The 23,578-nt window shown below is 45.3% G+C and overlaps 1 protein-coding gene across 1 annotated transcript in view; it reads left to right on the forward strand.

Moving 5' to 3' along the window:
* The first annotated feature begins 3,322 nt into the window (after positions 1–3,322).
* The window catches only part of LOC120023029 (rhomboid-related protein 3-like), a 52,161-nt gene continuing 31,905 nt past the window's right edge, over positions 3,323–23,578 (forward strand). The window contains exons 1-2 of the mRNA XM_038966982.1: positions 3,323–3,442; positions 4,015–4,038. Coding sequence (XP_038822910.1) covers positions 3,323–3,442; positions 4,015–4,038 — 144 coding nt within the window. The remainder of the gene's footprint in view (positions 3,443–4,014; positions 4,039–23,578) is intronic.

The raw sequence follows: 23,578 nt of genomic DNA on the forward strand, positions 1-23,578 counted from the left end.
TTCTCCCTGATTCTTGCTCCCAAAGTTCACGTGAAGGATGAGGTAATGTGATGTAGTAACTGTAGGTCTGCCTGTGGACACATGGAGGCAGTATTATCAAAATAATGATTCCAATGTCTACAGACAGCACACCACCACATTTTAAAAAATAATAATTTTACCTTTATTTAACTAGACAAGTCAGTTAAGAACAAATTCTTATTTTCAATGACTGCCTATGAACAGTTGGTTAACTGCCTTGTTCAGGGGCAGGACGACAGATTTTTACCTTGTCAGCGCGGGGATTCCATCCAGCGACCTTTCGGTTACTTGTCCAACGCTCTAACCACTAGGCTACCTAATAACAATATTCAGGGCGCAGTCAGATCCCTCAGGGATGAGCTGTAACTAGTCTCTCTCTAAGGATCCCCACCAGACTGCATAAAATTGCCTTTTTAGCCATGAAGATTATTCCCTAGGGCCTAACTGATCGGTCTGTTTTTCTCTCTCTCTATGTATGTGTGTGTGTGTGTGTGAGAGAGAGAGAGAGAGAGATGCAAATACATGGAACGCAGATCCTTAACAGTGTGTATGTGTGAGTGAGTACATGTGTGTCGAGCAGGTCATTTGTACCTGTTTTCACCAGTTAACACCTACACAGACAGCCCTACTAACATTCTGAGACAGAGTTGATAAACATTCCTCTCACAGTGCAGGTGTTTTTCCCGCGGTTCGCCTCAGTTCCTCTGCGCTCTCTCTCTTCTGTTCCGTGGGCTGTTCTACTTTCAGAGCTGACGCCACCAGCAGTTGACCTGTGAAAGTTGACATGTGAACACTTCACCCAATTAGATCATTTAAATTGGCGATTCCTCTCCCGTGTTGGGGTGCGCTACAGGCGGGCCAATGGTTTGAGTCACTCACTGGTGATATGGGGGATGTTGATGCTCTGAGTGTCTCCAAGTGTCGCTGTAACTCATAATGAGTAACATATTATGAGTAAGTGTCTCTAACTGACTGGCCAAATTGCATAGATTTCAGTATGTGCAACCAGCAGTGGATTGGAATGCTTCGCTCATGGGTTAGTTAAGCCAAGGCTATCGGACGGTGATACTCAAGTGAGCATGATCTAAATAGAAGTTTGAATGGAAACCACAGCAGTGTTAGGCTAAAGTAATAGGAAAAGTCATTAGAAATGGAGACCCCACATTCAGTATACTTATAGAGTAGTTGAGATTTGGTTCTGGGTGATGAGATGAGTTTTTAATTGTGATCTCACACATGGTAATTGCACAGCTGACTGCAGATGGCATCCCAACAGCTTAGCTCTCTCTCGGAGGAAGCGTTTTGAGGCCAGTTGAGGACTGGTAGTATAGTATTTCGCTGTTAAAACATTGTAGGCTGCAGTTTCATCCAAAAGTGCTGTGTAGGTGTCACAAGACCCATAAGGTTAAAAATAACCTATGGCCATATTGTTTCCATGGTAATACTATCGAATAGCATGGGGAAGTTTTGTGAGAGAGATACAATCTCTTTACAGTGCTACCAGCCCACTCAAAAGCAGCTGCACCCCACAGCCACAAAATAACTTACACACATAACTTACACACACACAAGTGCACAAGCACATGCATGTGCACACAAACAACACAAAACACACAGGTTGATCTTAAATGAATGGTTTGTTTAAAGTGATTATAGATAATGGGTAGGTGGTCCTCTGGAATGGAAGACCCATCATTTTGCTGATTGTCATTGCAGGCTTGCAGGGGAGTGTTTGTTTGTGACCCTAAAACACAACCTGGAATTTACAGGCCCTTATTACCCTCCTCCGAACCTCAACCCACGTTACCACCCAGATACAGAGAGGAAGGAAGGTGAAAAGAAAAGTTAAACAGTGTTTGGTACTTGGTACCATAAGTGTCCTAAACTGACTATCATAGTAGATCAGTAGGTGCTATGCTTCATGATTGAAATCACCACCCTTTCAGTGAATGTTGGATGGAAATATTACAGGATAGAATTGTCCCTCTTTGAATTAGATCTGGATCAGGCACTTCCACTGTCTGAATACTATTTTGTGTATTTTAATAACCCACACCCACATTTGTGAGAGTGTTGAATTTGGATCCTCTTCAGCCAAGTCTACTCACTGAGTCACATGCGCGCACTGTCTATCTGATGACATAACGTGATAAAGTAACAGAGTGAGAGCCAGCTGGTGTGAACCGGGGTTCCTCGAAGCCTTCTGTGGGTGTGGGTGGTGTTCTCACCTCGCAGCCAAAAATCCATCTTTCTCTGCGCCGGAGGCACACGCAGTGCAACGGAGCCGAAGGTGCTTGCCTACCGGCTTGAACAGTGCCAGAGTGCCGGCTGGTCCCGATCCAACTCCGGGAGCGGAGTCAGTGTGTTCCTAGAGGCTGCTGACTGAGACACAGCGGGGTTGGGCAGCTGGCCGAGCTGCGTCGCTGTAAACAACTGCGAGGGTACAATGACGCACCTGAATTTACACTTGCGCGACTTTTGGACGGTCGACTAGACATCTTTTTAGTCAGTGTTCCGTGACGGACTGCCATGACATTTAGGCTACCCATGCTGCTTTTTGCGCAGTAGACTGAGTAGCATTATAAGCTGTTTTATGCTGAGGGGTGTTCCAACTATGCCTATTGCCTTGTAATACACTATGACGTCTTCTCTTATTCACTATTGAAGTGAGTAGCCAATTTCTTTAATTATTGCCACACACACCTCTATTCTATTTCATTTTCAGGTGAGTCACATTGGAATGAACAATCACTGCAGTCAACTTGGATAGTTGCCTGCCTGTCCGTCCCAATGAGATGTCAGTACTTTGACAGTGAAAAATGCCGTGTCTGTCTACAGAGAGCTGGACTGAGGTGCAGGTGGGCTGTCGTATGAAATAGGAGAAGGACTTGGTGGCCACACACCCCCAATTCAGTTGTTACACACACACTGTCGCTCGGAGTGGCGAGACGCAGATGCGCACTCCACGGACACCCAACTCGGCACTCAACTTTTGCCTTTTGCGTGGATCTATTAAAGATATCTTTTCTCTTCAATGAGCTTGTGAACAAACGGAGGATAGATGTTATTTTGTGGGCTAATATATTTTTCTAAATAGCCGCAAAGGACCAGGGTTGGAATAAGAATGCCCAATTGTGTTTGAGACACCTGCGTTGATTAGTCTCGCTTGGTGATTTCTCAAATATGGATTATGTGTGTAATGTGGCTCAAATAGCAGAGAATGGATATTGTTTTGTCGGTAAGGATTTAATATTGAATTGCCCAGTAGTGCATTGAGTAGAGGGGCAGCCGCAGCCTGACGATGCCGGACGCGTCTCGGGACGTGCCGGTGCATTCCTCTCCAGCAGTGGCGGCGAACGCGGAGGGAGACGAGATAGAAGTGCTGGAGAGTATCGATGTTCTTCCCGTGGCCCCAGAGGACGTAAGTCTTGAGCCATATTCATATTGTCATCAGCGTTTTTCAATTTCATCCTAATACAGAAGATCACATTAAAGGCACGTTTTTCCCACGGTGTATTCTACAGTAGCGAATCTTTTTTATTTAACTAGACAATTCAAATAATAACACATTTTTATTTACAATGATGGCCTATCATTAGCCTATGTTATGTCAGCATGATATCATACTGTGTTATGGTTGTAAGCTATGAATATTGTTATGCCAGCGACCATTCTCAGACAGCTTCATAGACTCATACATAGACCACTGTCAATATATCATCACAGTCCACAATCCATTGACTATATGTGTTCATTACAGCTAACTGAGCAGGCGTAGCATGGCTACTACCATACATAATTGATGATGTCTTCAATTGTTCAATTATATTGATTCATTGAATGAAGGAAAGTTCTTGTAGGCTACCTGCTGACATCACTCCTTAATGACAGGTGTGTCTATCTGTTAAATGGCACCTTTCTCGCTGAAACCTTTTCTTTCCTCTTTTCTCTCTCTCTTTCCCTCCCCGCTCCTTTCCTCTTTCCCTATCTCAGCAATGGAAATCTCTGTTCGACAAGGTATGTATTGTCGTTGTGTTTATAGGTCGACCGATTATGATTTTTCAACGCCGATACCGATTATTGGAGGACCAAAAAAAGGCAGATACCGATTAATCTGACGATTAAAAAAATAAATAAACATTTATTTGTAATAATGACAATTACAACAATACTGAATGAACATTTATTTTAACTTAATATAATACATCAATAAAATCAATTTAGCCTCAAATAAATAATGAAACATGTTCAATTTGGTTTAAATAATGCAAAAACAAAGTGTTGGAGAAGAAAGTAAAAGTGCAATATGTGCCATGTAAGAAAGCTAACGTTTAAGTTCCTTACTCAGAACATGAGAACATATGATAGCTGGTGGTTCCTTTTAACATGAGTCTTCAATATTACCTGGTAAGAAGTTTTAGGTTGTAGTTATTATAGGAATTATAGGACTATTTCTCTCTATACCATTTGTATTTCATTAACCTTTGACTATTGGATGTTCTTATAGGCACTTTAGTATTGCCAGTGTAACGGTATAGCTTCCATCCCTCTCCTCGCTCCTACCTGTGCTCGAACCAGGAACACAATGACAACAGCCAACCTCGAAGCAGCGTTACCCATGCAGAGCAAGGAGAATAACTACTCCAAGTCTCAGAGCGAGTGACTTTTGAAACGCTATTAGCGCGCACCTCGCTAACTAGCTAGCCATTTCACATCGGTTACACCAGCCTAATCTCAGGAGTTGATAGGCTTGAAGCACAGCGAAGAGCTTCTGGCAAAACGCAGGAAAGTGCTGTTTGAATGAATGCTTACGAGCCTGCTGCTGCCTACCACCGCTCAGTCAGACTGCTCTATCAAATCATAGACTTAGTTATAACATAATAACACAGAAATACGAGCCTTAGGTCATTAATATGGTTGAATCCGGAAACTATCATCTCGAAAACAAGATGTTTATTCTTTCAGTGAAATACGGAACCGTTCCGTATTTTATCTAACGGGTGGCATCCATAAGTCTAAATATTCCTGTTACATTGCACAACCTTCAATGTTATGTCATAATTACGTAAAATTCTGGCAAATTAGGCGGCCCAAACTGTTGCATATACACTGACTCTGCGTGCAATGAAAGCAAGAGAAGTGACACAATTTCACCTGGTTAATATTGCCTGCTAACCTGGATTTCTTTTAGCTAAATATGCAGGTTTAAAAATATATACTTCTGTCTATTGATTTTAAGAAAGGCATTGATGTTTATGGTTAGGTACACATTGGAGCAACGATACACACCGCATCGATTATATGCAACGCAGGACACGCTAGATAAACTAGTAATATCATCAACCATGTGTAGTTAACTAGTGATTATGATTGATTGATTGATTGTTTTTTATAAGATAAGTTTAATGCTAGCTAGCAACTTACCTTGGCTTCTACTGCATTCGCGTAACAGGCAGGCTCCTCGTGGAGTGCAATGTAATCAGGTGGTTAGAGCGTTGGACTAGTTAACTGTAAGGTTGCAAGATTGAATCCCCCGAGCTGACAAGGTAAAAATCTGTCGTTCTGCCCCTGAACGAGGCAGTTAACCCACCGTTCCTAGGCCGTCATTGAAAATAAGAATGTGTTCTGACTTGCCTAGTTAAATAAAGATTAAATAAAGGTGTAAAAAATAAATACGTCTAAAAAATAAATAAAAAATATCGGACAAATCGGTGTCCAAAAATACCGATTTCCGATTGTTATGAAAACTTGAAATCGGCCCTAATTAATCGGCCATTCCGATTAATCAGTCGACCTCTAGTTGTGATACAGACTCTCTCTGTTGCATGCGCACTCATGAAGGGTGTCTACTTACCTGTCTTTTTATGTGAGGAACTGTTTGCTGTCCTAACTTTGTAACTTGTTACAAGTTAACATGTGCTTTATTGCTACCGTATTTAGTACTAAAACTGTGACTTATCAGCTGACCTTCATCTTCACCCAATACTCATGGAATAGCAAGTCAACTATCCTTGACATTATTATAAAGTCTATCTCCTGTCATTCCTGCGGTGGCGGTGAGTTGAGCCCTTGATGTCTGAGGAATGGGAGGCGGAGAACCAGATAAAAGAAGCAAGCAGGTTGTGTTGGGTGTGTCCCTCCTCCAGTCCTCCTGACATCGACCCTCCTTAATGCATTTAGAGCAATACATAATCCTGGTTACAGTTGCCGTTGCTCCGCCTGTGGGCTGTCATGTCAGCGGCCACAGTGACAAACAAGGGTGTGTGTGTGTGTGTGTGTGTGTGTGTGTGTGTGTTATGCCCAGGCCATCAGGTTGGCATGACAGACGGAATACCAGACCACCAACTCGCACACCCTCTCTCTCACCACTCCATCCCATGGAGCTGCCTCAACACCTGCCTGCCCCAGCCCGGTCGGCGGGCCCCACACTCACTCCTGGTCCCTCAGGGGGGGACAAAGGAAGTATAAGGGGGTTAGGGAGGGGGACAGGGGGGAAGTCAGAGGCTCGTGTCAGGCTCGCTCTTTTAGGCTCTGGAGGACTGGCCAGGGATTCATGGGATTACGGGAAAAGGGGTTCGGGGTCTTTGGTGTGTGTGTGTGTGTGTGTGTGTGTGTGTGTGTGTGTGTGTGTGTGTGTGTGTGTGTGTGTGTGTGTGTGTGTGTGTGTGTGTGTATATATGTGTGTGTGGGGGGGTATACATTGTGGACAGGCATTAAGCGGGCCTCTCAATCCACTGCCTTTATGCGGCTCGGCATCGCTTTGAATTTCTCAAGTGGCCTTCAGACTAGATGGGAGGGGGGCGGGGGGAGAACCAAATATAGCCTATAGAAGGGGTTGCTGTCCAGTCTGGCAGCTACAAATGCCCTTTCACTCTTTTATTCCCTCCCCCGTCCACCTCTTAAATGACCCGTTCCATTTGTCATACATTGGAAATGTTGACCTTTAGGGTCACTCAGCTCCTCACAGTGGACACTAAGGAAGATGAATTATAGAGTGGATGGTGGACCAGAAATGGGGATTTTTACTGGCAACCATTGGATGACTGAAAAAATGGAATAGTTGGACGTTCATAAATGGAGGAATAGGCCTTGCTCGTTGGATGTTTAGTTCATAAATGGAGGAATAGGCCTTGCTCATAGGATGTTTAGTTCATAAATGGAGGAATAGGCCTTGCTCGTTGGATGTTTACTTCATAAATGGAGGAATAGGTCTTGCTCGTTGGATGTTTACTTCATAAATGGAGGAATAGGTCTTGCTCGTTGGATGTTTACTTCATAAATGGAGGAATAGGTCTTGCTCGTTGGATGTTTAGTTTATAAATGGAGGAATAGGCCTTGCTCATTGGATGTTTACTTCATAAATGGAGGAATAGGTCTTGCTCGTTGGATGTTTACTTCATAAATGGCAAAATTTGTACCCCATATAGCACCGTATTTTCTATATAGTTGACTAATCTTGAACAGAGCCGTGTTCAAAAGTTGTGCACTATTTAGGGAATAGGGAACCATTTGGGTCACAGGTAATATGATACAGGGATAATGTTTCCCATAATTCTTTGCTTTGTCATCTAGAGAGCACAAACTGTCCGTCCACATCACCCAGATTGTTTAGCTGGCCCATGTGCCAACGCCTCTTTCTAGGTTCCGTCCCAAATGGCACCCTATTCCCCATGTAGTGCACTACGTTTGACCAGAACCCTATGGGTCCTGGTCAAAAGTAGTGCACTATAAAGGGAATAGGGTGCCATTTGGGACACATCCCTACATGTCTCCTAGGCTGGTGTTTTAATCAAAGTGCTGTGTGCTCTGTTCAGTTCCCACAATGTCCCCTGAGAGGACTTTGTTGCAGTGAAAGTGCTTTCTCTTCAACCAGGAAATAAGATAATAAACCTACGATAGCTCTGATTTGTGTTACCTATCTAAGATCTCTAAACATACTAGGGAATGGGGACTACCACTATACACACGCACTCTCTCTCTCTCTCTCTCTCTCTCTCTCTCTCTCTCTCTCTCTCTCTACCTCTCTACCTCTCTACCTCTCTACCTCTCTACCTCTACCTATCTCTCTACCTCTACCTATTTCTATCTCTCTCTCTCTCTCTACCTCTACACTGGCCTGATTAGTGATACAGTCTGAGTATTTGTGTCTTGCCCTCACAGATTTTCAGCTTGTTTTCCAGGATTGGACAAATGTAAGTAGGAATATATTAAGGGCTTGTTGTTATAAATAGGATGGATCAGGAAAAATGAAACAAACAAGTTGGTGTTTTCCCTTGAAAGATGACCCAAGGGATATTTGTTTTTATGACTGTGTAAGGCAGTGCAGTGTACATTACAAATGTTATAGCGGATATTTGTTGCGTTACCTCATCCAGTTTCCTTAGTGGTTGGTGGAGAGGGAGTAGGAGCTTATTGTGTTTCTTGCTTGTTGCGCTGTCAGATTTCTGTGTACAACCCAGACTGTGTACACACTCAGTCATTATCTGGGATGGGAATGTCTCCATTAGTCACCCCCTCTTACCTTTCCATGGAAGTGCCCAGAGGAAGTCAGCACCAGACATGGAATAGTAAGTCCGTATACTGATGCAAATGGTTTGGAACTCATGGGTGAAGGAACATATGGAGGCTACCCTGCTTGCTAATGTTACAACTCTCTGGCTGACCTTTGAATGACTTTAAAAAAAGCTCTTAACACAATCTTATTTGAGTCACAGAGTACATACCATAGAAATTGAATCTATAGAACGGTTCCCAGCCCTATCCACAGATCATATTTCTATGGTACAGACTGTGACTGAACCATTGACCAGTAACAGAGAGAACCTGTATTGAAGGAGTGCTGTGCGATAACACTTGTTCTGCAGGCCCCAATCCCATTATTACCCCATCTGCCTTCCCTGTGTGTCCCCACAATGGCCAGTCGTCTCCACACTGTACCCTTTGTATTGACATGTGCCACTGTACTGTACACACACAATCCTGCTCTGCCTGCCTCTGGCCTGTTAAGACGCCAACAGGCACGCGTCCAGAACAGAGGGAATTATGGGGATTAAGACTTTTTCACATGGGCACACAGTGTACACCACAGGAGGTTGGTGGCACCTTAATTGGGGAGGACGGGCTCATGGTAATGGCTAGAATGGAATGGGTGGAATGGTATCAAATACATTAATTAAACACATGGTTTCCATGTGTTTGATGCCATTCCATTTGCTCTATTCTAGCCATTATTATGAGCCGTCCTCCCTTCAGCAGCCTCCACTGATGTACACACATCCAGTTTAACCAGGATCCTGTCACATTACACGTTACAGTGAACTGGGGACATGAACCAGTCAAATGCTCTTTGATCAGAGTGGGGACCCACCTGTTCTTAGTGTGTGTGTGTGTGTGTGTGTGTGTGAGTGTGTGTGTGTGTGTGTGTGTGTGTGTGTGTGCATGCCTCTCAATCTGGGCTCTTTATCTCATGCTGTTGTATGTGTCAATGAGCATATGAAGTGGAGCGTGGCTGCCATTGACAGAATAGGAAGGCAGGCAGCCATCATTTCGGGCATCTTTTGTTTAGCGCCACTCACTCGGTCCCCACATGGTACAGCTGCCAGCCTCTCAACCCTGTCATTCCTCTCCATTGTCATGACTCAGAGGGTTGATTGTCAACAGTCCAGGTAACTGGTACTAATTGGGTTTGAGCCAAAATGGTGGCCCTGGTCTGATTGTAGGGTTGCCATACGTCCTCTCTCATCCCATTACTCTCAGCATTTAGGTGTTTACTTCCTGTTAGCTCCGCCAACTTGCGTCTGTATGTGTTGATGCTGGTTTACCATACCTCCTCTCTGCCCCTCCCAAACCACTGTTCTCTCACTATTGAGGTTTTCATCATAGAGATAGATCAGTCTGTATGTATACGTCTATATGTAGGCTATAATCTCTATGCTTTTTATTTAGAGACCCAATCTGTTTGCGTCTCTTTTACTAGTCTCTAAATGCTTTAAATACATTTCCTTATTTCCCTAATGAAAGGAAGTTCCAGTCGGTAAGTTGTGAGCAGCTCTTTTAATGTTGCACTATAAATAGCCCCTCCCCTGCCTGTCGATCTGTCGATGGACAGAAAGATGTGCTGCTGCTTCAGTCATAATTGGCTGCGGACTGCAGTGTGTACACATGGAGAGATGAAAGATGGCAGCACAAAATGAACGTGTATCTTTTGATGGTTCAATGCTATGTGCTCTACCCACATGGTGCAGGGTGGTGTGTGTTTGTGTGTGTGTACAACATATGTTTGTTTAATGTGTATTTATGTGTGTGTGACTGTGTGCACATACAGTATGTCCCTAAGTTTGTCTTGGATATGTAAATCCGTTAGAGGGGGTCAGCGGGGTGGAATCGATGCCAGTGAGTGGTACTCTAGGGAGAGTGTTTGACTCTGTGTGTGACTGTGTGGATGTAGAGACACGCCAGCTGTCAGTGCAGAGACCCTGTGTCATCTCTCTTTCCCTCTCCTCTCCTCTCCCCCCTGTCTCTCTCTCTCTCTCTCTCTCTGTTTAGTTTTTCGGCCGATTTGGCTTCAGTTTCTACAGTGAAGTGGATAACATTGCTGAGGAGAGGAGAGTACCCATCATCCACTTACAGGCTCTCTTAAGTTCACCGCCGCTTGAGTACGTTTATACACACATCAGTAGGTTACTGCAGGGGTCTGATGGGGTGACATCCTGTAAGTGACATCCTCTGGGTTTTTATTAACAAGAGTTATTATACTCGGTATATCATTCCCTTTTTACACTCAGTGAAAGTTCATCTTTGTAATTTCTCTCTGACTGTGGGAGAAAGTTAAATGTCACTCATAGGTCCCAGTCTAGCCCATAAGTTGAGTACAGTAGTGGAACCTACCCTGCAATGTCTGCAATATTTTGGGAATTCCCCTGTTTCCACAGAAACCCTTGACATACCGATCAAGATTCCCCGAACTTGGGAGCGGGCGGAGGTGCTAAACGGCTCCAATTTCAGCTTGTCACTCAGATTTATTGGGATCAAAGACACTAAGATCCATTCATTCCTTATGGCTGAAACTGTGATACCTTCCCACAGGTTGTGGTTACAGGGGATACTATACTGGGAGAGTCCTCTCCTGGCAGGGACCCACCACTCTGCTCTAAACGCCTGGGGGCCTGCAGTATGTGTGGGTTTCATGCCTTTTGTGCCAAAGTCTTTCCATGGTCTTTGTTTGTTGGAGTTTCTACGTTTTACTCATTGGGTTTGTGTGTGTTTCTTGTGAATGTGTGTGTTTGTGAGTGTGTGTATCAGGGTTCTGGACCAGTTATACTGGGGTTTAGGTGAGACAAAAGGTCTAGTGCAGTGGTAACCAACCTTTTCTGAGTCAAGATCACTTAAGTTTTATATATTTTACCCCCTTTTTCTCTTTGTGATATCCAATTGGTAGTTACAGTCTTGTCTCATCGCTGTAACTCCTGTATTGACTTGGGAGAGGCGAAGGTCGAGAGCCGTTCGACTCCTGTGGCGGGCCGGACACATGCACGATGACACGGTCACCAGTTCGACGGTGTTTCCTCCGACACATTGGTGCGGCTGGCTTCCGGGTTAAGAGAGCAGTGTGTCAAGAAGCAGTGTGGCTAAGGAGGGTCGGGTTTCGAAGGACACATGGCTCTCGACCTTCACCTCTCCCGAGTCCATAGGGGAGTTGCAACGATGGGAAAAGACTGTAACTACCAATTGGATATCACAAAATTTGTGGAGAAAAAGGGGTAAAAAAGTATATAATTAACAACTACTTTATATCGAAGGAGTGTCTTTGATTTGATGGCCTGCAGATGTGCAGTTTGGAGCGAGACGACCATTAGACCCAACGACTTGTTTCTGCACATGAGCTTAGCTAGCCTACAAGTGTGGTCGGGGTTTCAGACCCACTCCAAATTGGAGTGGGTAATGGTATTCTGGGATAATGGTGTTGAAGTGAGCCATGACCAGCTTTTCAAAGCATTTCATGGCTACAGACGTGAGTGCTACGGGTCGGTAGTCATTTTTGCAGGTTACCTTAGTGGTCTTGGGCACAGGGACTATGGTGGTCTGCTTGAAACATGTTGCTATTACAGACTCAGACAGGGACAAGTTGAAAATGTCAGTGAAGACACTTGCCAGTTGGTCAGCGCATGCTCGGAGTACACGTCCTGGTAATCCATCTGGCCCAGCAACCTTGTGAATGTTCACCTGTTTAAAGGTCTGTGGAGAGTGTGATCACATAGTCGTCCGGAACAGCTGATGCTCTCATGTATGTTTCAGTGTTACTTGCCTCGAAACGAGCATAGAAATAATTTAGCTCGTTTGGTAGGCTCGTGTCACTGGGCAGCTCTCGGCTGTGCTTCCCTTTGTAGTCTGTAATAGGTTGCAACCCCTCCACATCCGACGAGCGTCAGAGCCGGTGTAGTACGATTCGATCTTAGTCCTGTATTGACGCTTTGCCTGTTTGATGGTTCGTCGGAGGGCATAGCAGGATTTCTTATAAGCTTCCGGGTTAGAGTCCCGCTCCTTGAAAGCGGAAGCTTTAGCCTTTGGCTCAGTGCGGATGCTGCCTGTAATCCATGATGACGTCCTCGTTGCACTTATTTATAAAGCCAGTGACTGATGTGGTGTACTCCTCAATGCCATCGGAAGAATACCGGAACATGTTCCAGTCTGTGCTAGCAAAACAGTCCTGTAGTTTAGCATCTGCTTCATCTGACCACTTTTTTTTCTTCTTTCCCCCCCCCAATATCGTGGTATCCAATTGTTAGTAGTTACTGTCTTGTCTCATCGCTACAACTCCCGTACGGGCTCGGGAGAGACAAAGGTCAAGAGCCATGCGTCCTCCGAAACACAACCCAACCAAGCCGCACTGCTTCTTAACACAGCGCGCATCCAACCCGGAAGCCAGCCGCACCAATGTGTCAGAGGAAACAACGTACACCTAGCGACCTGGTCAGCATGCACTGCGCCCGGCCCGCCACAGGAGTCGCTAGAGCACGATGAGACAAGGATATCCCAGAGTCTCTGGTGGCACAGCTAGCACTGCGCTGCAGTGCCTTAGACCACTGCGCCACCCGGGAGGCCCCTATCTGACCACTTTTTTATAGACCGAGTCACTGGTGCTTCCTGCTTAAATTTTTGCTTGTAAGCGGGAATCAGGAGGATAGAGTTATGGTCAGATTTGCCAAATGGTGGGTGAGGGACAGCTTTGTATGCGTCTCTGTGTGTGGAGTAAAGGTGGTCTAGAATTTTTTTCCCTCTGGTTGCACAATTAACATGCTGATAGAAATTAGGTAAAACTGATTTAAGTTTCCCTGCATTAAAGTCCCCGGCCTCTAGGAGCGCCGCCTCTGGATGAGGGTTTTCCTGTTTGTTTATGGCAGAATACAGCTCACTGAGTGAGGTTTTATTGCCAGCCTCGGTCTGTGGTGGTATGTAGACAGCTTCGAAATATACAGATGAAAACTCTCTAGGCAGATAGTGTGGTGTACGGCTTTTCATGAGATACTCTACCTCAGGCGAGCAAAACCTTGAGACTTCCTTAGATATGCTGTTGTTTACATAAATGCATAGGCACCCATCCCGTGTCTTACCAGAGGCTGCTGTTCTATCCTGCCAATAGAGTGTATAACCCACCAGCTGTATGTTCTTAATGTCGTCGTTCAGCCACGACTCGGTGAAACATAAGATATTACAGTTTTTAATGTCCCGTTGGTAGGATATACGTGCTTTCAGTTTGTCCCATTTATATTCCAGTGATTAAACGATAGCTAGCAGAACGGAAGGCAAGGGCAGATTAGCCACTCGTCACCTGATCCTCACAAGGCATCCCCATCTCTTTCCACGAAACCTACGTTTCCTTTTTCAGCGAGTCACGGGGATCTGGGCCTGGTCGGGTGTCTGTAGTATATCCCTCGCGTCCGACTCATTGAGGTGAGTAATCGCAGTTCTGATGTCCAGAAGCTCTTTTCAGTCATAAGAGACAGTAGCAGCAACATTATGTACAAAACAAGTTACGAACAACGGGAAAAGACAAACAAAATAGCATGGTTGGTTAAGAGCCGATAAGATGTTAGCCCTGCCCTCCGGCGCCATCTTACATTGTAGCCTATGTGATGACTGCAGAGACCCCTTTTTCTCACTGCAACCAATAATGTAGTTTTTCAGTCCCCTAGCTCCACACTCTTCATATGGGAGCGAAGAAACAATTATCAAATGGCACCCTTTTCCCTACGTAGTGCACAACTACCAATGGACCCTGTTCAAAAGTAGTGCACTATATAGGGAATAGGGTGCCATTTGGGAAGCAGTTTTAATCTGCTGGGGAGCTAAAGATATAGCATGAGAAGTTAATGGTAAAAGAACACTGTAGATTTAGGAATAGAATAACGTATTCTATACTTAATCATGTTTATTTCTCTCCTCTAACTGAACTTCCATTGTCTTACCAAGAGTTGCTATCTGAATATTTTTTACCTCCGCTTGATACGCAGTTCATTCATCTTGATGGAAAAAGAAAAGTGGCAACTGATAACAGAATTTACTTTTCTCTGTTTCGAATTCTCTGTAAAGTCTTGGAGCATTGTGGAGATCTCAGGTCTGTTATTCTGGGAAGCCCTCTCGGTCCCCCTCTTGTTTTGTCATCGTCATGGTCACCTCGTCGGCTCAGCACATGCCCAAGGTGATCGACAGACAGTGCTTAGCTTTCACTTGGACCGCCGGGCCGTCTCCTCTTACATCTCTCTGACTCTATCTCTATCTTTCTCTGTGTCCCTCTTCCTCTCTCTCTCTCTCTCTCTCTCTCTCTCTCTCTCTCTCTCTCTCTCTCTCTCTCTCTCTCTCTCTCGCTCTCTCTACATGTCGCATCACTGATGTGAACTGGCCACCAACAGGTATTGCTTAGTATTCACAGCTTCAGTGTGATGGTGACTCCACACTGCTCTTTCTCACCTGGACAAAAGGAACACCTATGTGAGAATGCTGTTTATTGACTACAGCTCAGCGTTCAACACCATAGTGCCCACGAAGCTCATCACTAAGCTAAGGACTCTGGGACTAAACACCTCCCTCTGCAACTGGATCCTGGACTTCCTGACAGGCCGCCCCCAGGTGGTAAGAGAAGGCAACAACACGTCTGCCACGCTGATCCTTAACACTGGGGCTCCTCCTGTATTCCCCGTTCACCCATGACTGCGTGGCCAAACACAACTACAACACCATAATTAAGTTTGCTGACGACACAACAGTTGTAGGCCTGATCACCGACAACGATGAGACGGCCTATAGGGAGGAGGTCAGAGAACTGGCAGTGTGGTGCCAGGACAACAACCTCTCCCTCAATGTGAGCAAGACAAAGGAGCTGATCGTGGACTACAGGTAAAGTCGGGCCGAACAGGACCCCATTAACATCGACGGGGCTGTAGTGGAGCAGGTCGAGAGTTTCAAGTTCCTTGGTGTCCACATCACCAACAAACTATCATGGTCCAAACATACCAAGACAGTTGTGAAGAGGGCACGACAAAACCTTTTCCCCCTCAGGAGACTGAAAAGATTTGGCACGGGTCCCCAGATCCTCAAAAGGTTTTACAGCTGCACCATCGAGAGCATCCTGACCGGTTGCATCCCCGCCTGGGATGGCAACTGCTCGGCATCTGACCGTAAGGGGCTACAGAGGGTTGTGCGAACGGCACAGTACATCACTGGGGCCAAGCTTCCATCCAGGACCTATATAATAGGTGTTGTCAGAGGAAAGGCCATAAGGCCACTGTTTTCTCTGCTACCGCACGGCAAGCGGTACCGGAGCGCCAAGTCTAGGACCAAAAGGCTCCTCAACAGCTTCTACCCACAAGCCATTAGACTGCTGAACAATTCATAAAAATCACCACCAGACAATTTACATTTACCCCCCCGCCCCTTGTACACTGCTGTTACTCGCTGTTTGTTACCTATGCATAGTCACTTCGGCCCCACCTACATGTACAGATTACCTCAACTAGCCTGTACCCTGCACACTGACTCGATGTTGGTGCCCCCTGTATATAGCCTCGTTATTGTTATTCTTATTGTGTTACTTTTTATTTTTGCTTTTTATTTTAGCCTTCTTCGTAAATATTTTCTTCTTCTTGAACTGCACTGTTGGTTAAGGGCTTGTAAGTAAGCATTTCACGGTAAAGTCTACACTTGTATTTGGCGCATGTGGCAAATCAAGTTTTTATTTGATGTGATTTAAAGGTGTGGAAGCATTCTGTAGCGTGAGGCAGCTTGATGTACAGCTACACCCCCTGGACAGGACGCGCGTCCGTCACAGGGCCTCATGGTTTGTGTTCTCATATCTTGACTGAATGGTGTCTCTAATGGTACTGAGGTCATGAACCATTGCGTGTAGGAGCTCTACACTGCCCTACCAAGCAAAAGGGCAGTAACTGCTCACTGAGTGTAACTGAGAAAAATGTCTTTAAAGTATTTTCATTGGTCAGCCTGAGTTGTAGGCAGATCACTGGAAATCTGTTGTTTTACTATGAGGTCAGGTTTTATTCATATTGACCCTGACTTCTGACACGGTAGTTACTGTCTTCTTGCTTGGTACACCCACTGGAATGCGTTTCCATAACGATTATTTTTTTACGGAAACTTGTGTTCATAAATGTAAGTATTCAGACCCATTGACTTTTTCTACATTTTGTTACGTTACGGCCTTATTCTAAAATGGATTCAATTGTTTTTTTCCCCTCATCAATCAACACACAATACCCCATAATGACAAACCAAAACAGATTTTTAGACATTTTTGCTAATTTATAATTAAAAAAATATATATAATAATTATCATATTTACATAAGTATTCAGACCCTTTACTCAGTACTTTGTTGAAGCACCTTTGGCAGCGATTACAGACTCAAGTCTTCTTGGGTATGACGCTACAAGCTTGGCACACCTGTATTTGGGTAGTTTCTCCCATTCTTCTCTGCAGATCCTCTCAAGCTCTGTCAGGTTGGATGGGGAGCGTTGCTGCACAGCCATTTTCAGGTCTCTCCAGAGATGTTAGATCTGGTTCAAGTCCGGGTTCTGGCTGGGCCACTCAAGGACATTCAGAGACCTGTCCCGAAGCCACTCCTGCGTTATCTTGGCTGTGTGCTATCTTGGCTGTGAATCTTCGCCTCAGTCTGAGGTCTTGAGCGCTCTGGAGCATCAAGGATCTCTCTGTACTTTGCTCTGTTCATCTTTCCCTTCATCCTGACTAGTCTCCCAGTCCTTGCCTCTTAAAAACATCCCCACAGCATGACGCTGCCACCACATGCTTCACTGTAGGGATGGTGCCAGGTTTCCTTCTGACGTGATGCTTGGCATTCAGGCCAAAGAGTTCAATCTTGGTTTCATCAGACCAGAGAGTCTTGTTTCTCAAGGCTGTCATCCTGGTAAGCGTGTAATTAGAAGCATCTGAGAGCCTGGGAACTGTGGATTCCTTCCTGGTTTACTGACTTTACCACAGAGGCACCGAATTCTGTACATAGTGCACTTTATTTGACCAGAGACCATGTTCAATAATAAGACACTTTAGGGAAAAGGGTGCAATTTGGGACGTTGTCACAATATAAGAACTGGAATGTCTCATCAAGGTTGCTGTCAAGGAGTTGCCTTGAAAGTGTCAATATGAGTTTGAATATGAGGTCTGATATAAAGTTTTGTGGTCTTTGCTTCTATGATAGTTTGAATATGAAGGTTTTAGGCCTACCATGATAGTTTGATTATGACGTTTTGAGGAGAATGTGTCTGCCAAGAGGATGTTTCACACCAACGCTACAGATGAAGGGATGCCTTACGTGTTGCTTGGACATTGTGGTCTTGCCTTTACATTTTAGAAAAGTGTTTTTGTGGGAAAGGCCCAACAGATATATGTCCTTGAATGAAAGTTTGGGCACAAGGCCGTCTTTCATTTCAGGGTTGTGGCACTCATCTTCTCATTTTATCCTCAGCTTCTTCCCAATGTATCTGTGAGAAAATGAAACCAGTCACGAAGATCATAATTTATCTTGGACTTTTATGAAATTCCCGGGTCTCAATATGAGAGGCTAAGGGGTTGAACCTCATGCTGCTATAGCCCACAGTGACCTCTGACAGACTAGCTGTGGAGACCTTCAGCCGTTCTGGTGGTTGCCTATAGGTCATAACTCTGCTGAGCCCAATGGAGGTTAGAACCATTAGCATACTCCCCAACTCTTCTCCCCTTAAGTTGCCTTTCTGGAAGTTTCTTTCAACCTTTGGGCCGAAGTTTAACTCCCTTTTACCTTTAAAGGAGAGACGTTCTGGTAGGAGATAGAAGGAGAAAGTGCTCTGTGCTCCCTGACCTTTTGGGATTATGGTAATAGGATTATGAAATAGAGGGTGATCCACACCGCAGCAGGGCTCTCAACCAGGCCACCACAGATCAGGAGACTGACTGACTGGCTTATTGTTATGGGTGGAGAAAAAGGCCCAGGTGGACAAGCAGCCTGTGAGTCACCACCAGGGCTTTGATAGAGGGCATCTGTTTCCCCCAGTTGATGTTGTTTTCCCTTTCTCCTCCTCTGCGGCTTTATCCAGGGGGGGCAGTGTTGCTTGAGATGTTGACGGACAGTTGAAGGCTCCCACTCCCTGCCCAGATGGCAACCTTGAAAATGTCACAGACAGAGGACCCCACCCCACTCATCCCGATCGCCACCTCCCTCCCCCCAATCCCAATTCCAAACCCTCTCCTATGTTTTTGTAGAATTTAAATCAGGCCCCCCTGAAGGCAGCCCGGGCCGGGTCCATTTCCCCTATTAAAGACCATAAATCTCTATGGTGAATGGAGCCGCCGCCCCCTCATAAAAAGGGGTCAGTTTAGGGTGACCCCCAGAAAGAAGGACTGAATAGAGAGAAAAACAGACAGAGAAGGCTCCAAAAATAAATGTTTCTCCCTCTTTTTGTTCCCTCGTTCTCGGGAATCGCCTCAGAATGGCCTCTGACGGTGGTTGCTGTAAATGAGGGCTTGGCCCGCTGGTAATGAGGGTTTCTCACCCCAATGTTATGTGAAGAGTTTTATGGCCTCCTGTCTTTATCTCTGTGCTGACCTGCCCATGCCCTGTGTCTGAACAACATGGACTCTCCATCACCCTCTCTTTCTTCTTCTACAACTTTTCTTTTATAGGTGTATGTGTGTATGTTTTTGTGTATGATGAATAAGGTGTGTGTGTGTGTGTGTGTGTGTGTGTGTGTGTGTGTGTGTGTGTGTGTGTGTGTGTGTGTGTGTGTGTGTGTGTGTGTGTGTGTGTGTGTATGAATTAGTCATCACATGTGTATGTGTGTGCATATTCCACACACTCCTTTCAGACTCAGGCGATTGGGGGGTGGGTATTTTCCCACATGCTAGGGAACCTGCTGAGGACCACTCACCCAGCTGTCTGCTGTGTGAATCCCTGTTACCACAGGAGCCCTGGGGGCAAAGCAAGCACTCTCCTCCTTTTGATTCCCCCTTTCTTTCTCACTGTTCCCCCTCTGTGGTATCCCAGTGTTTAGACACACACACACACACACACACACACACACACACACACACACACACACACACACACACACACACACACACACACACACACACCGGCCTCTAGCGCCCAGCTAACAGCCAAGCAGGAGTTTGTTACAATTCAGCCCCCCAGCCTCTTTGTTTTGTGTTGTTGCTACAGAGCAGCATCTGTCTAAGCCTTATGAAAGTACTGTACTCCATTTTACACTAGGCCTGCAGCCATTATGATGTGTGTGTGCATGTATGTGTGTATTGTTTAAGGCCTCAGCCCCCATAATTGAACCAGGGACATGTCTCAGTGCAATAAGATGGTCATTAAGTCTTGGTGCCGTCAGGGTTTTGAGAGGAGGAGGACAAGGAGTGGGCGAAAAGTAATCTCACTCCCAGTGATAGATCTTGGCTGTCTTTAGCTGTACAGGTTGGGGCTACTGGTTGGAAATAGTGGACGGATGGATCACATACTGAACTGATGAATTAATTTTCTACTTGTTGATGAGGCCTATTAATGCTGTTAAATCCCTGCTTGTTTCGGTTGCCGACCCAGCTACGCTGGATGATTACAGCCATGCGATGATGTCGTTTAGATGTGATTGGATAAGGGGGTATGACTTGTTCACCTGTTGGTGTAATATGAACGTGCTTCAGGGTTAGAGGAAGAGATCAAGATGTGGGAGTGTTTCAGGGATACGGTATTACGTTTGACATTTTAATTGTATTCATTTAGCGGATGCTCTTATCCAGAGCAATTAGGGTTAAGTGCCTTGTTCAAGGGCACATCAACATATTTTTCACCTAGTTTGGGGGTCTGAATCAGCGACCTTTCGGTTACTGGGCCAATGCTTTTAACCGCTAGTCTATGTAACAGCCAGAGAACAGTGTAATACCAGAGACTCTGACATCTCAACCTCTCTCCATAGGGAGGGACTTGTACCTGGCTGTGACCTGTCCCTCAGGGTGAAGTCATCACATGTCCATGTAACATGGCAGTGTTGCTAGGTTACACACTTCGGGTGGCGGGCTGTGCTAATTTGTGGCTGCAAGCCTGGAGCCTGATGAGAGTGATCTGATGAATGAGAGACCCTAAAATGCTGTCAGTCAGCCCAACACACACACACACACACACACACACACACACACACACACACACACACACACACACACACACACACACACACACACACACACACACACACACACACACACACACACACACTGACAGCCCACTGCTAAAAGACCAACTGGGCGAGGCGACACACACCCAGCCGTCATCCATTACCCCAGACAGAAAGGCACGTCACTCACCCCCTCCGCTTGCAGCATAACCCAAAACAGGACTACCAAAAAACCTCTAGCCTGATGCAAGATCTATTTCTGCTGTCTTGCCAACTCTTATGGTCGTCAGGCATAACAACACAAACAGATCTGAGACCAAGCTAATAAACCGATGTACTACCCTTGTACAGCCCTGAGAGGAAAGAGAAAGATCACAGGTGCACGGTCTGAAAAACAATTTCAGCCAGTAAATTGGACTGTATGCAGAGTTATGAATCCTATCAGCCTTTTTTTGTGCTTTTAAAGGAGATTCAAATGAAAGAGGGAGGAGAGTGAATGAGTTCACCTGTAGAGAGAAAGCAATCCCCAGGCCAGGCTAATCTATCTCTATTCACTTCCCATCCAGCCAGGGAATAAAGAAGATAAGGATGCTGTGTGTTTGTAGAAAGGGGGTCTGTCTCTCCTCCTTTCATCAGGGGCTGGTAGGAATGGATAGAATACTGAAGGGGGAAGGAGATTGGTGGACTATACTGTCAGACACTGTATCCTTCTCCTGGATCATGTTTATTAAAGCACATTGTAGCAAAACAACCCCATGTGGTCCCTCCATGTTTACCTCCGTTTTCTTTCATTTGGTGCCTACTGATCAGTTTGGGGGTTGTCCTAACGCAGTTTGACCTGACATTTCCCACACCGACAGGTCTAGAGACAGTCCTCGTCCATTATATTAACCCATGTGCACGTTCATTAGACAGAAAGTCCTTGTCTCCCACACACATTGTCTTTTCCTCTCTCTCTCTGTCTCGTTCTCACTCTTTTTGTCTTTCCTTTTTTCTCTTGACAATTATTCTGGCAGGGTAGCCTAGTGGTTAGAGCGTTGGGCTAGTAACCGAAAGGTTGCAAGTTCAAATCCCAGAGCTGACAAGGTACAAATCTGTCATTTCTGCCCCTGAACAAGGCTGTTAACCCACTGTTCCTAGGCTGTCATTGAAAATAAGAATTTGTTCTTAACTGACTTGCCTAGTTAAATAAATGAAAAATAAATTCAATTGTACCACAGTAAAAGACAGAAAAGTGCTGAAGGGTGGCCACTTTGTTATTTTTCCGCTCATTGTGTGAAGAGATGATTATGGCAGAAGGAGAGTGGACCCAAATCCACTTTACTTTGATGTAGAAGAGAAAAGGTACAGGAAGAGAGAGAAGGAAGCCTTAGAGTAACCACTCGTTAAATATGTAGGCTACACTCTTAGAAAAAAGGGTTTCAAGAGGGTTCTTCAGCTGTTCCCATAGGAAAACCCTTTTTGGTTCCAGGTCGAAACTTTTTGGGTTCCATGTAGAACCCTCTGTGGAAAGGGTTTTACATGGAACCCAAAAGGGTTCTATCTGGAACCTAAACGGTTCAGCCTGGAACCAAAAAGGGTTCTCTTATGGGGACAACCGAAGAACCCTTTTAGGTTCTAGATAACACCTTTTTTCTAAGAGTGTAGCGCAGGAGCACCCTTAGTAGGAATCATGAGGTGTTGTTTTGGAATGGAAAGGGGTGGGTGAGGACTAGGTGGGGATCTTGGAAAGGGTTGGAGATTGGGAGGTGTGGATGGTGGGTTTTTCATGCTGTCCGGGTGAGAGAATGGAATGAAGTCTTGCTCTTTCCCATATCTTTGTTCAACCTCCCACCCGCAGTATGAGAAAGTCTTAAGTAGCATTGCTGTGGTTTCCACACATTGCTTTATACTTGGTAGACTAAAATAGTTGCATATTGTCTAAATCTCTTTATGAAAGAACATTCTCCTGCCCTAAAGGAAAAGCATATTCTTACCTCAAAAAACTAAGTTCTTACTTTAGTCATTGTAGATGTCAGTGTGCCGCCATAGACTCTCTGACCTGTCATCAGGGAACTGTGGGCTCAGGCCTTATATTAGCTAGCTCACTAAGGTGGATACAGCGTTGTACACAGGAGGATAATAAGACTCTATACACAGTCATTTATCACCTCATCTATTTTTACCTCTATTCTCACTCTCCTCCCTTCTTTTAACGAGTGAACCTCTGCACACACAGACGCACACACACACACTTGCACACACACACACACACACACACACACACACACACACACACACACACACACACACACACACACACACACACACACACACACACACACACACACACACACACACACACACACCTTCCCTCCTGTCCTCTATGGATTATCACAGTCTCTTAGTGAGTGTGGACTTGCGGTTGCGTTATCGGACATTGGCATGGCATTAGAAAGGCTATTAGTGTCCTGTCAAAGCATTAGACATCGCTCAAGTCACAGTGGTGTAGGAAGTCCACGAGCCTGGTCGTGACACGCATGGCTAACAGGGCTCCATTTGAGCCAGACGCTGACCTTTCCGCCGAGACGTTTGGCGACGGGAGAGATGATCTCTGGCGACGGGAGAGATGATGTCTGGCGACGGGAGAGATGATGTCTGGGGACGGGAGAGATGATGTCTGGGTAATTGACGGTCTGGAGACGATATCCTTCTCCTAGATCCGCCTCATTCTGCCACTCAATCATCAGCAGCTGCGCTGATAGTAACACCGTTATATTGGCGCTGATTGGATGCAAGACAAATATACTGCCTTCTGATTGGACGAAGTACTAACATATCGGTGCTTATTGATTAAAAGACTAATGTTAGCACTGATTGGCACTGATTGGAAAGAATGCTGATATA

The sequence above is a fragment of the Salvelinus namaycush genome, chromosome 2 (assembly GCF_016432855.1).
Source record: "Salvelinus namaycush isolate Seneca chromosome 2, SaNama_1.0, whole genome shotgun sequence".
In the NCBI taxonomy this organism is placed as follows: Eukaryota; Metazoa; Chordata; class Actinopteri; order Salmoniformes; family Salmonidae; genus Salvelinus; species Salvelinus namaycush.